The sequence below is a fragment of the Lineus longissimus genome, chromosome 19, assembly GCF_910592395.1.
Source record: "Lineus longissimus chromosome 19, tnLinLong1.2, whole genome shotgun sequence".
In the NCBI taxonomy this organism is placed as follows: Eukaryota; Metazoa; Nemertea; class Pilidiophora; order Heteronemertea; family Lineidae; genus Lineus; species Lineus longissimus.
In genome coordinates, this window is record NC_088326.1 from 9,520,502 (window position 1) to 9,535,262 (window position 14,761).

Here is a 14,761-nt window from a genome sequence, read left to right on the forward strand (position 1 = left end):
TCATCGGAAAAGCGTGATAATTCAGATTTTGAATTTTCCTTTTTTGGTGAAATTTTTGTTGATGGAAACTGCTAATGTAGAATAGGAGGTGACTGGGCAGCCGACCGCTTGGTAGTGATATCGCCCTTAATTATGATGGCAGGGGATCAATTCAACCAAAAACATAAACGAAGTATATAATCTATCCTACGTAAACAACCATTTCCGTTCTCTTTGATCTTTAATTCTAAAATGCTTTTGATATTATTACGACTAATGGGAAACACACTTAAAGCTCGCTTTTGCTGCACCGATCCTTGGTATCAAAACCAAGGACCACCTTTTGCGGTATTGAATTGGTATAAAATTTTAATTTTAAGCACACGAATTATTTCCAATGTCAAAACATTTTTGGCGTCAATTGCCCCTCAAAACCCATGTCAAGAAGGAGCTTGATTGTCATGTTTCAAGACTGCATTGAAGTATATGACGTTAGAAGAACACTGGATAACCTATTTGAGGACCAACCCAAGAAGAGGTAAATACGATGGAAAATCAAAAGACTAAATGTTTAAGTGACTGAGTATGGTAGTTTATCATACCTCATTAGTATGTGAGCCAATCACGTCACGTCATTTAGGGTCACGTGAGGTAAAATAATTTACAAGATTTCATGGCATTATTTTACCTCTGACGTCATCGATGACATGAAATTCCAAATGGCGGCCATGAATTTTTAGATGACGAAATCGGCGATAAAAAACAATTTATTTACGGCGATTTACGCCAGAATTTTGCACAGTGATGCTGTCAGCGTCTTGAATTATGCCCAAATATTAGGTAGGTTGCATTAAGTGTGATTGTTAAATCCACGAACAGAAAGTACAAAGCCTTCTGGTCGGGCGTGGACTCGCTTCAAACATTCGTCTGCTAATGTAAACACTACTCAGTGTACAGTGCATGAGTACATGTCATGGCTACATACATTTGCGAGTCCATCCGCCGATATAAAATAACTAGGATGCTATACCGTCTCGGCCGAATTTATTATGTTACATTAATTAAAACAGGTATTCAGTATGATAAAGCCTCGGGGAAATAATGTTTTTACCTGACAAATAATTTCCAATATTCTATGCCTGGACGTGAAATATTTACTTAGTATCGTGTGTACCGTACATGTAGTTTGTAATCGCATGCAAAATGTCCTTGTCGGTTGTTGTTGCGACCAAATGTCGCCACAGCGATTTGTATTCGACTTTTTACAGCCTTCGGCCAACAATGCATCGTGTGTGTGCGTGTGTGTTTTAATCAGAAATAAACATCTTAGTCATGTTTGATTAGTGGTACATGTACATACAAAATAACACCGAAAATGAATCCTTCCGAAAAGTTTTTTTCAGTTTGTGAATTAGTTTGATGACGATGTTCCAGTGCATAGATCAATTGTAGTCCACAGCCTACGTGAATATACAGGAGACAGCCCAGGATGGAAAACAAGATAAGGTTATCAAATAATTAATTAAAATCTTGACGAAGAATCTTATGAGAGAATTATCTGAATTACGTGCTCTGTGACAGTGATCGAGTTCTTCATCATGCTATGTCAGTTAGAGACTCCGAAGGATTTATGTGGCAAATAACAGTTTGTTATATATAAGCAAAGATGAAAACGAAACAAGTACAGGTGGACTTTATAACCAGTTACACTTCTCACACGCGTCAACGCCTGTTCTGTGGTAAGCTTGTAATCACGTTTCCGATTGACCCATCTCTAAGTACAGGTACATCCCTTCTGGTTCTACGTACGTGCGGCTTAATTAAGCCAGTTGAGGAGAACGCTGAACGTAGCAGTATTAGACAACATGCGTGTCGTCGACTTAAGCCTGTATTCACAGTAGATGCTAATTTCACCAAAAAAAAACTATAAATGATAAAACAATTGGATCAAACAATGATAAATGTAAATATTTCCGTAACCACGCACTATTCGAGCGAGATCAATCCGCAATCGTTCCCTCAATTAACAAGTTCAAGTGCAACGGAGTATCGTTGATAAGCAAAATTAGTATGAATATACGCATTGGAGGAACGATCCGGTGCTCCTTGGCAAAATCAATTTCGTGGTTGATTAGTTTGCGGTGTTTTGTTGACGATTGCCCCGGAGATTGATTTCCTAAAGAACGTCGCAAGATTCCCAAATGTGCTCGGAGAGGAAATAACTCAATTTGGTCATGTTAGTTGCATGGTCCTTTGGTCAACGCTTAGACAGTCTCTAGTATTTCACGTCCATTTTGCTCGGACACTTTGATATGCATTGTATCATTTAGACACGCACTGTGCACCCTACGGTATCTGGAGAGAATGCCTCGCTTTCGATTTGTGCACTCTATATTCAGTAGATCCAAATACACAAGACGAACATTCCCGAGAGCTCGATCGTCGGCTTCGTTCATACTCGGGAATGTATATTTGACCCATCAGCATTATGCGCCTTGCAAACGTGTCGAAGAAAAATTATAGCTGATGTCTCAATCGCGAAAAAACACGGGAACAGATGCACTGTCATGGCAATATTTGCAAGAAATACGCAAGTTTTCAGTATGAGTTTAATGTTGCTTTCATTTTTGCAGAAGAATGGAACTTTATTATCTATTTCGTTACTCTTGACCGATTCGCGACCAATAAGTTTTAGGCAAACCTACGATCTGGCATTACTCTGGCACATACAGAAGTGACCGATTCGCGACCAACAAGTTTAAGGTAAACCTACGATCTGGCATTACTCGGGCACATATAGAAGTAATAAATAAAACCCCAAAGTTACATTACTAGATCAACTAGAATAAATGACTGATTATGAGTTAAAACGGCGTGAGAAAAATCGATGGAATTGACCGTAAGAATCGTCTTCGATGTCAAAACTGACCGTTAATGGTCCTTTGGAAGACGATACCTTATCTACCGATTTTGGCTACGCTTACTGATCGATGCACTTATCAACTCACTCGAGTTACGGTGACACAAACGCAAAGGGAAAGCTAGCTGAATAAATAGCATATTTCTAATCATGAAGTGTATTGAGTAACCGAGTAAATATCGTTCAATCGAGTTCTGCAAGCCTCGCGTGTTTATTCGTTTGATTCCAGTGAACTAGAGATATTTCATATATTCATAAGATGCAATAGATATTAGTGACCTTAAATATAACTCTTCAGCTTTCTGATAAAACTGGTGTAAAACAAAATACGGAAATCAACAGAAACGATTTTAGACATACCTTCATTTTGACGCTATCCGATGCCGTGAGTATTCCTCATTTGGCACGACAGTGGGTGTTCTAAACCACTCGCCTGTTCCTCGTTCGCCCATCAGCGATCAAGACTTAATCTGAACCGTTGACTTCTTAGTTGTTCGCTTGTTGTTTGTGACCAAAGGTACATAGGTATAATTTCCGCCAACTTTCCTGTAGGTGTATCGTTCCGTGAACAAATATCGGAATATCGTATACCAGAAATATCTTACTATGTCTTACCACAACATAACAAATGTCTTGTCAATCGTATCAAAACTTGCATCACTTAGATATAGACTGAATGCTCCCTTAAGAATGCGGCACCACAGCAGTTAACAACAACACCAATATACGTTTTAATGAATGCAATCTACTAGATAGCGCAAACTACATCCCACTTTCCGATCAGCAGCCTCGGTGTCAAAGACAGACTAGTTGGCCAAGAAGGCTAATCAAATTAGCTGATGTTCTCACGTGGATGTCCCTCGAGGTCTGTTTGTCCAAGTCATTTGATCGGTGAGTGATCTTGCTGATGGAACCAACAGGTCGGGGAATGCGATCGGCGAATTGGTCACTGACGTGTTCCATAAGGAACTTCCGACTCAAGTGGATAAGATCAAGCAGAGTTCTGTCTGCAGGCAAAATATTAGCGCAAAAACCAATAAACACACTTTTCTAAGACATGATAAAGAGAACGAACCAAACAATGGCCTCATATTTTGCATACTTAAGGTGAACACTGCCCTATTTTCATACGACAACCTCCTAAACAATAGCAATAGCGAAAAAACACGTGACAATGAGGAACCTGAACAAAAAAGTGGACCATAGTTGTAATGAGAAAGCCATTTCCCGGGTCAATGATCATTGAATATTTCATCCCTTAATTACTCTACATGGGGAAAAAGCACCAAAAATGTTGTTTTACTGGTCCTTAATTCTATTTTAATGAGTTTTAGGGAGAAAATCAACAAAACTGAATTTCAATGGAAAATGCATCTGGATTTTTAGTTCCGCAGGTTCCTCATTAGATGACACCGATCGCGAACAACTCTATCAAACCATCTGTTTATTGATGTAGGGGGCGCACCATGACGACAAATTTTTAATGATGTCATTGCTTATGAGAGCAAAAGGCAAGATAATAATAGTTATGTCGTCCCCGTCGTACAAGACATGCATCAGACCACTATTACCATGTACATTTTTGAAATTGTTTTTGTTTTTGTTCTTTGCTTTTCTCTTCGTAACCAGGGCTACTGATGCTTCGTGCCCAAGCCATGGCAATTTTTGTTTTATTTTTCATTTGCCTAAATAAAGAATATTAAACTGAACCAGGTGCATTGAAAGGGCCAAGGGCACCGGATATACTAGATATAGTTTTGAACAAATTGAACTGCTGACAAGTGCAGATAGACTGTCATTCGCCTCATGGTTAAAGTAATTGAGGCATTATTTGCGGTGACTGTTCAAATGAGCTTGCTTCGATACGATCTGATCAATGAGAGGAAGGCAGAATAATAATGACCATGGCGCCCAATTCTAGTGTCATGTTTCGGACATATCATCATCATCATTATCATCATGTGCATTTGCCTCTAGCTTGCAAGGTATGTAAAATAAAAGTAGAGTATTCTTTATTATATTGTCGCCCCTTTTGACAGGGCCAGCCAGCTTTGGCTATGAGACACTTTTAGGCAATTTTGTACCCTATATTTAACTAGCTGGCGGCTGACCAACCGGCTGCATCGGAAAGGTTTCAATCGGGCCTCGAACCTTCACCTTCCATTAATGAGGCGGACGCCTTAACCACTGGGCAATCGGGATCGGGTGATGTATAGCCACATGTACGAGTTTAACTTCCGTATTTCCCGACAGAATGAAAAAGGCAGCAGGAGGCCCATTTTTCGCAACTGACAAATGTATGTACTAAAATCATAATTTCCAAATACTTGAGATCTTTTGCTAATCTGATAAACAAACATATTTGGGAAATAATGCGTTAAGATGTCCGTATAATAGGATGCGATTATGATCTTACTCTCCGTCGATGTTCTCAATCGATGTCGATGTATCATGCATCAGTGGTTGTGTCTTCACAAAGCAATGGAGATCACTCCGTTAGAAATTGTAAAATATCTGCCCAATTCGAATTCAATGATGCACTGAACTTTACACATGAATTGACCCGAAAGAGATCCAGATCGGAAATGATTACAGTATTGCGTCTTCTTCGAGGAGTATTGGTTAAATGGATTAAGAATACTACAGGAATATGCTGTGTACTATATAGTGGAGTTACGTAGCCTACATGGCTGTTTAATGAACAAAACCTAGACGAGACATAATTGGTAATTCTAAAATTCATTATTGTATCGCACACGTATCTCTTCTCTATCACTCGTGCCGTAAAGCATGAAGATACACGGTTCAAAGCATCGCTGTCTATTAGAAGCAAGCAGAATCAGTAAAGGCAATTTATGGAAAGAAAGGAATAGTTCCCATGAGGTTAACCGCAGTCTTAAAGCCACTCTGGCCAAGTTGCTGTTTTATTTTGTGCGAGGAACGGAAAATGCCATTGATTATCCCCCGGGACCTATAGGGTAGACACATCTTGCTGCCACTCTTCATCATGTTCACACGAGGTAATTGGATGGCTTTTATCACGTTTAGGCAAGGAGGATACCGCAGTGACGTCACATCACGTGATCACATACTGATCGCTATGGCCAATCAGATTCAGTCTACTGACAGCACCAGCACTGAACACATCTCCACGTCTCACTGTCTGGTGCGCTCCTGTACACAAAAACACCAATAGACATGAAATATTGCCATTCTTGGTATGAATTCTTCCTATGTAAAATAAAATTTACAGAGCAGATTAACTTCCACGAATAAAAAAGACGATGGCGTGGCCAAAGTGCGGAAATAATGTCTCCGCTAAAATACACTACGAAATAGACCAGGCAATGCACTACGCGATACACGGTAGAGATGCAGCTGTTGAGTTTGTTATTGTTTTGACTTAGAAGCCCGCCCATATCATAATATATTCATGTATTCATGAAGTATGAACTCATTTCTGTCCCATACAACACTAAGAACAGTCAATTTCTCCTTAAATCATCACCGAAACCGCGATATCCGCAGGAAGATTTCGTTCTAGTGTCCGAAAATGCATGATCTTACAGGGGCGCTAACTCGACAAATGGAGGGGATCTATGGGGATCTATGCGAGTTTTAGGTCCTACTGGTCTCGAACTTGTAAAATCTGTAACCACGCCTCCAAATCCCATTATGATAATGAAGAGATTGCCCCATACTTGGGAGACTTTTTGAAACCAGCGCTAATTTTGGAAAATCGGTGCCCGGCTATTTGGTTTTAAAAACCCTATTTTTCCCCATCAAAACAGCACTTTCCATTAGTCAAATGATAACTTATTGTCTGAAGACATATTTCATAGCAGAAAAGTACTAATAACTCTGATTTGATGCGAAAAATCTAACTTGATTTGATGACATGATTTTCTCTTGGCCGTGGATCGAGTTTGTTTACAATCTGCAGCGCCATCTTGGAAAAGCCGTGACGTCACCGCGGAATCCTCCTTGGCAAATACCAGCGCCGCAATACCCGAGTTAGTATCTTTACCTAAACGTCAAAGTAGCTAAATGACTACGTAACGATGCCTTGGCAATTTGCCAACCAATCAGATACCGCGTCTTGGACGGTCTCTCCTCTACGGCCTTTTGATTAGTGGCTGGCAAAGTGCCAAAGCAGTGTTGTTGCAGTCGTTAGCTCGCCGCTGCTCAAGGCTCTCGCTTTGGCAGTGGTTAGCACAGTAGGCCTACATGAACTACACCCCCCCCCCCCCCGCAGTGGTTATCCCGCCCCTTTTCATATACCGTGCGAACCACAGCCAAAGCGAGAGCCTTAAGCAGCGGCTGGCTATAACGACTGCAACAACACTACTTTGGCACTTTGCCAACCAATCAGACGTCAGTGTACTGACCTAAATCCACAATTGTGCCATGATTTAGGTCAGTACACTGACGGTGCGGAACATCTGATTGGTTGGCAAAGTGCCAAGGCATCGTTGTGGTTGGCTTCTGGCTACCGCAGTCAATCATATACAATTTCCCAGTCTCGAAGATGAGGATGATGGACGCCGCAATCCAAAGAGACTGGGTTCAGAGTCTAACATGAACAGAAAAGGGGCGGGATAACCACTGCAGAGGAGTGTACCTTTTGCAGGCAAAGCTCCAATAAATAGGGGCTTAACTGAAATCACCCACGCAGGCCTGCTACTTTGACAGAAATTGGATGTGCATACCCCTTTCCAAGCAAAATTGTCTCTAGTAGAGCAACATTGTATCACGATTCTCCATACGGCCCAATTGGACACTGGCAAGAGTTAATCTCTGGCGACAACAACAGATTCGTCTAAAAATAGATCCAACGAAATGAGTGATTCATTGAAGAATGAGAAATTTGCAAAGCAAAATGGCAGCCGCATTTGCTGATGAAGTCGGGGATACCCCTCCAAAACCATTGAAGCGCTATTTGGAGTATAGTAGTGCATGGACACGCTCTGATGCTGAAACAATTGGTGTGTTCTATAATGATTCTGGTCTTATGGAGCGCGATGAATGGAGAGCAATCCTGAGGCGCAAAATTGAGGACACTGGTTACCAGTCGCCACATTTTTATGATGAACAATGGAAACGCAGGGTAAAACGTTTCTGTAATTTGATGGAAGATGTCCACTACTGCCATGAGTTGCCTAAGGCTGATAAATTACTCCAGGTGTTGGCAAGGCCTAGGCCCCCTAGCCCTAGGCCTAGGCCAAGCCATGAGCAGCATCGAAGCTCGGACTCCGAGTCTGATTCTTATAGTAGTAGGCCTACCGGAAGTTCTGATGGTAGGCCTATTGATGGTGTGCCAGCTGATTCAGAACAAGGAGCACCCTCTAAAAAGTTCAAGTCGTCGTCTGAACCTGACGACAGCATGTCACACTCACACTCGCAGTCGCAGACACAGACGAGAGCCAGCCGAAAAAATATTTCTGAAAATGAGGACGAGGTATGCCTAATCACTGATCAGTTGCTGCAATTGACTGCTGCAGAAGAAAGGCTATTATATTATCAGACGAAATATATCCAAGAAGGTCGCACAGATGCCATTGAATTGTAAGTATGAAGCAGGCTAGGCCTATCTTAAAATAGCAGTTGATCAGGCTTTAATAGGCCATATAGAAAAATCAGATTCAGAAATCATTTATTCAACGTTACGTTGTGAAGTGATCATTTACCCTACGGCCATGTACATTGTGAAGAATATTAACGCTGCGAACCCGACAAATCCCCGAAGGTCACTCATGTATAATGTAGGCAGTGACTGACTGATTTATAACAGATACCGGTACCGGTATTGTAATGCTCAACGTTGTGCACAGACTGCCGGATGAAATCGGGGGTTGCAGACCTGACTCGGGGGAGCAACGACCCATATGTACCCCAAGACTGTACACACAATAGTTGGTGCCGGCATTAAAGATCTATAAAAGAGTTTGAGTGTACGACGCTGACGGTGCAAGAAGTTTCTGTTTAAAACTTAAGAGGGCATCCCTACAGGAGCTGGTGTTACCGTATATGCGTATTGTTTTCTGTTCAGGCCTTCCCTTGCCCTTTCTCGGGCTGTGGGAATCTTGATTCTGCTTGTGTAAGGCCAATGGGTCTTGTGATTGATGCTCCTTTTTGCTGTGCCATGGGGTGGGGATGTCTTGAGTACCAGTACCGTATGGGTCATTATTGAGCATTATTCATGTTATTTTCTTCAGTGCCTGCACAGCGGTCGGTAAAATATTTAGTAATCACTACGGTACATTACATTGATAGGAAAATGCTCATGATAAATAAGTAAGAATTGAGAGCGGTCAGAGCCGAGTGAACATGGTGGAGGAAACTACCGGTACCATATGTCAACAATTGGAATTGAAATGTGTACATGCTTTCATCATACTGTGTATACTATTATTGTTCATTGTTTACATAAAGGATAAATTTATCTTTTCAGCATTTCATATACAGTGGAGTTTTTGAAAACCTTTGAAGCAATTTTGTCATTTTGGCTTGATGGTGTCATCCCTCCCGAGGCAGCTTTCCAACATCTTTTCCAAACTTATGCAGCCATATTCAGGATTCCTTTCAGGTACGGTATGTAATTTTGTCACTTAAATCAAGTGTGATTATTTCACTTAAATAAAACTGGAAAAAAGGAAGTTGTTCATACTTCTACCAAGGTACATCACATATCCTTCTGGTTGTACTTTTCAAGGTCACAAGGTCATAGCAGAGGTCAAAGTCTTCTAATGGCATCTCAGTTTTAAAAACAACGGTAGCTTGTTTGTTTTGTAACCGCTTTCACCAGATATCTCAAATTAGGTGCAAATGTACATGTACCCCTACTCAGAAACCAAATTGTGACTTGGTTTATTCATATTGGTCATTAAAAGGGTTTAGTTCCGTTATATATATTGGAGGCCAACACCCTATTCTATGCAATTGAAGCCAGCATTTGGCAGAGACATGCGTCATGCTTAGTTGCGTTGTCGGTCATTTCAGATGAAAAGCTTATTCGTGTTGGCATCGATCATAATAATAATAATAATAATAATTTATTATATTAAAAGTGCTTTTGAATGAAAATCATTTGCAAAGCACTGTACAATTTAAAAAACCACACATAGTAAAAGAGAAAAAAAATTGTACATAGAGATTAAAACATCATGGTTAATCTCAAATATGTTTTTCTCTTTTGACAGACCAGGCAGTATTCTTGGCAAACGATCCACACCAGTATTTGGAACTGCAGTGAAATGTGTACCAGACCTTCTTTACACAGAGTGTTTTCTAGACAAAGAGACCCGCACCCAATGTAACTATGTTGTTACTGTTGCTGAAGTAAGTGACTGATTATCTGTCCAGAAGAGAAAGTTAGTGTCCATGTAATTTTTTGGGTCTACTCTATGGATGTAAGAAGCTTTTGATTTGCTCACTTTAAAAGTCTATGAAGTGTGATGTGGCATCAGTCACCAGTCATACATTTACAGCTAACAGCACATTTTCTGATTTATGGAGATCTTGACTTACACACATAGTGCTCGTGGCCTGGCCATGAGTGAATGGGTATGACCCAGTAAGGGGTCACCTTTAGATTCTACACATGCATTGCAATACACGCGCTACATGGAACTCCCCTGTCTGGAAATGGTTTGTCTCGTCAGGAGTTACGCCTTTAAGATTACTGTGACTTGAACATATTTTTTTTTGTCGGAAAGATTGTCCAAAGAAAAGCAAAAACTTCAATCAATTCAAACTCTACTTTTCCTCTAGGTGAAATTGGCTTGTGAAGATAAACAATCTCCTCCTAATATGAGTCCTAAGGGCATGACACTTCGTTCAGCTGAAAATTCATCTGGATTCAACAGAATGTCAAGTCCGACTACATCTTCAATGGCTGATATTCCACTTCCTGATGGTGTAAAAGGACAGCATGCGATTCAGCTATTGACAGAAGTGTCATTGGCATTACCAGACCGATATGACCCCAAAAAAAAGAGTATGTTAGGATTAATTGTACAGGCCACAAAGGTGAGTAAATACTTATTTTTCAGATACTAAAAAATACCCCTTCATAAGATATTGCAAGATGAATTGCAAAAATGCCCCTATTGTTTATGATTTGTACCGAAAAATATGCGTGCTTTGAGTCCGAAGAAGGACCCTTAGTCAAGTTCCAGTGAAGGCATTTTGTCTCACATGTTGGTGTTTACCATGGCTTAGCATTCATCCTTGTCTGTACTTGGTACACTGGTACCCCTGGGCCATCGCTCCAGACTCAAAGACCAAATCGCGGCCTATGAATGATTCATGGCTTGGCCGCTGGGGGCCGAAAGTCAAAATTGAAAAGATAATTTGCAACTACAGCAATGTTGATGGCAAGGCCATCGCAAATCTCCGCACTTTTGACAATGTTCGAAAGGCAGGAATGTTGAGGTGGATAAAATTCATGATGGATGTGTTGAACATTGGAGTTTGATGGTAAAGGTGTTTTATGTTGAGAATTTACATTGGTATGTGGTAAAGTTGAGATTAGTGTACAGAGACTTATCTGAGGTTGATTACATGATCATGCTGAAATGAGGCAATATGATATTTGTACTATCCAATGATGATAATAACAATGGAATTACCAGGGGCTATTATTGTATTTGTACAATGATGATGCTAAGAATGAAACTGCCAAGGGCCACTGTGCTCACCTTTACCAGTAGATATCTAGTAGGCAATGTAAATATAATACATGTAGCCTAATTAGGAGATAGGACAAGGAGATTTTATGCCATTTTGCCCCTGTAGCCTTAAAATGTTGGTCAAATAAATGGTTACCCGGTATCAGGTTGGTGGCAAGTACATTATAGTACCAGTAAGCAATAATCACATTATTGAGGTGTTTTGGTCCAACGATCACAGCAGTTAAGTTAAGAAACATGCCGTAGCGTAGAGTAAGCCTCGCGACCAGTTCAAGCCATTTGACATCTGTGACATCAGCAGTGTATTGAAAAGTATGTCAAGTTAATATCTGTATGACAATGACATGTGATGTATCCTTGCTTGGAGTACCCACATAAAAATAATGAAAAACGAGTGACTAATAAGCGAGATATTGCACATTTTACCTTGCCAGTTTTGGCCCCCTGGGGGCTATGTCGAGAATTAGATTGACCAAAATCCGTTTTCAGAAGTTATCAGACCTAGGTGGTCGTGTGTAGCAAGTTTCACGTTCATAGCTTAATAGCCATTAGAAAATGTGTCACACTGTTGGTGGGCGTAACAGCCAATTTACACCATTTGACCTCTGTGACCTTTAAAAGTAGATCAAACCAAAAGCCCATACAACCATAGTGTATCATTGAGTGGAGTACTTACCATATGAAATATTATCGATAACAGGTCACGAATAAGCGAAAAGTTGAAGAACTTTATACTTCGTCTTATTTGGCCCCTTGGTCATGTTGGTGGCCAAGTTGAGAATCAGATCAGACTAACATTTGGTGTCGAAGGTTGTCTGGCCTCGGGCGTCATGTGTAAGTTTCAAGTTCAAAAGCTTTAGCTGTGTGATAGTCATGATAGTTACACTCTAACACTAGTAACAGCCAATTTACACCATTTGACCTCTGTGTCTTTGACCTTAAACATGTTAAAAAGTAGGTCAGATCAAAAACCTGTATTGCATGTATTGTGATGTTTGCTAGGAGTACCTACCATAAATGTTTTATCAACAACGAATCACTAATATTAGTATTAGTGGAGATATCGCACTTTGTTCGTTTTCACATATCGCCCACTGGTGGCCGGAGATGGAGTTGGATCAGAATTTTAAGGGTGTCTTGCACATCTGGCGTGGAGTACTAAACATATTCCAAAGTTTCTAGCTCCTACGTTCAATGGTTCAAAGGAGGAGATATCACTTTCGGATGGACAGACTGACTGACTGACGGCAGACGGCATTACAATATATATATCTCCCCACTTTTTTCAGACAGTGGGGAGATAACTATTCCCTTTATACCGACGCTTTACTGGTCTGAAATGAAAAAACCTGCAATAAACTATACTGTCTATATGTCTTTACCTCCAACATTACTGTCGAGCCCTGGGTTTGAGCTAGGACTCACCCTCAAACTTGGTACACTTTTTTTCTCCTTGGTGAATGCTAGGACCAAATCGTGGCCTTACTCTAACAATATCCCCAGTTTGTAATGTAATCCGATGAAAATGTGGCTGCCATCTTGAAAACTCAACGAAACCCTACAGGTAAAAAAGACAACACTAAAAATGGTAACTTTTTCTGATTTGTTCATTATATTGCCTGTGACAGGGGTCATCGTTCCTAGTCTTGTACCCGAAATAACTTTTTGGTGCACTAGGCAAACAACAGCGCAATTATAGACATGATATTTTGTTGTCTTTTTTACCATAGCCTTTTTTACCTTCCACTGCAAATGACTTGCATTAGCATTTCCCAAGTATGGCATTTCACTTAGACATGTAAGATGTTTACTTGCGTCGCTTATTGCACTTAAAGGGTTAAACTAACTACCAATATTACTACTCAAGTCTTTCACTTTCAGGTTCGTCTGACATATTTTGAGATCAGCAAGGATCACCTCAACCTAATACAACAGGGCACAGTGCCTACAAACCTCGGAGGTAATACTGCAACAGTGCGCTATTCCCAGGCATATGATATATTCATTAAAGAAGACCGGGAGGATTTGGTTCACATGATGGTGGGCCTAGCTGCCATTGGACACAATTACAGAAAAACACCTTTTTATCGATATTTGATGTGAAACTTGAACCTGTCTCATGACTTACTAAGTCATGTATCTGAAGTGTATCGCACATTGCTCCTTTACAGGGTGTATAAAAAAGTCATTGTCACAGAAAATGCCCTAAAAATCCGAGAAGTTACCTAGAAAACAAAGTTGGGTAGTGTCATGTGTAGTGGCATGCATTGACAACATCTGACCCAAAGTGCACACAGCTGTGAGTGACAATTATATTTGGTGCTCTGTGCAAGCAATAGTGAAGGGTATATTCATTTGTGAGAGGCAGGTTGAGTGAATGGACATCTTTGACGGCCTTGTTTTGAAGGAAGCTCCACAAATCAATAGCCAGTTGTCTGACAATTCATATCAACTTTTGTAAGCAAGATGGGTAGGAAAGGGATAGTTTACTTTTTTGGGGGGCCAGAGCAGACATTATTATCAAGATTGTTCTCAAGAGCGCTAAATGTATATGCCGTGGGTGCTTCTAAAACTTGCTGGGTATTGCTGTCAGGGCCCATTGATAGAGCATCATTTTCGGCGATGTCGTGTGTGTATTGATATTGATTAGTCACCTTCTGAATACACCACCAAGTTATGATATCCACGGCCAGTGCAAGTGCAAGTGAAAGTGTTAGGCCGTGTTCTTTTGTAGTGGCATCAGATGCCATGAGTACTATCCTTTCTACCAGCGTCAAACGACGTTATTTGCCAAGGTTCTTCTGAAAAGGCATTATTGCACTTAGTGCTTCTAAACCTGACATGCTGTCACTGTCCGTGCTCTTAGAAAAACTCTTTTTTTGTGTTTTCTTACATTTGCGTTTACTGGAAAGAATATCAACTCGTAATTCATCAGATTCTCGTTCTTTGCCCATTTTATCAAATCCTTTGGGGTCTTGTCCTCTTTACTCAACTGCACGAACCATTGACTTTGGAAAGCAAACACCCTTGGGAATCCTTCCATCTTGTTTCTGTTACATATCAGACTGAGATATGCATCTATTACTTTGTCATTGAGCCAACCGATTCCCAGTATCCTTTGCATATCTCTGTTGGTCAGGCTATGTGTACCGAATTCTACGATGGTCTTTTC

At 40.6% G+C, this 14,761-nt stretch overlaps 1 protein-coding gene across 1 annotated transcript; it reads left to right on the forward strand.

The window, feature by feature from the left end:
• The first annotated feature begins 7,778 nt into the window (after nucleotides 1-7,778).
• LOC135503357 (uncharacterized) lies at nucleotides 7,779-14,523 on the forward strand. Its single transcript, XM_064796908.1, has 5 exons — nucleotides 7,779-8,464; nucleotides 9,351-9,485; nucleotides 10,099-10,237; nucleotides 10,670-10,927; nucleotides 13,471-14,523. The coding sequence occupies exons 1-5, from the start codon at nucleotides 7,779-7,781 to the stop codon at nucleotides 13,690-13,692; spliced, it is 1,440 nt and encodes a 479-aa protein (XP_064652978.1). The 3' UTR covers nucleotides 13,693-14,523.
• Nucleotides 14,524-14,761: the final 238 nt, after the last annotated feature.

Coding starts and splice junctions, on each gene's coding strand:
- LOC135503357 (XM_064796908.1), top strand. CDS start 7,779: ATGGCAGCCGCATTTGCTGATGAAGTCGGGGATACCCCTCCAAAACCA. Junction 10,238..10,669: donor ATGTTGTTACTGTTGCTGAA/GTAAGTGACTGA, acceptor CTTTTCCTCTAG/GTGAAATTGGCTTGTGAAGA. Junction 10,928..13,470: donor TAATTGTACAGGCCACAAAG/GTGAGTAAATAC, acceptor TTTCACTTTCAG/GTTCGTCTGACATATTTTGA.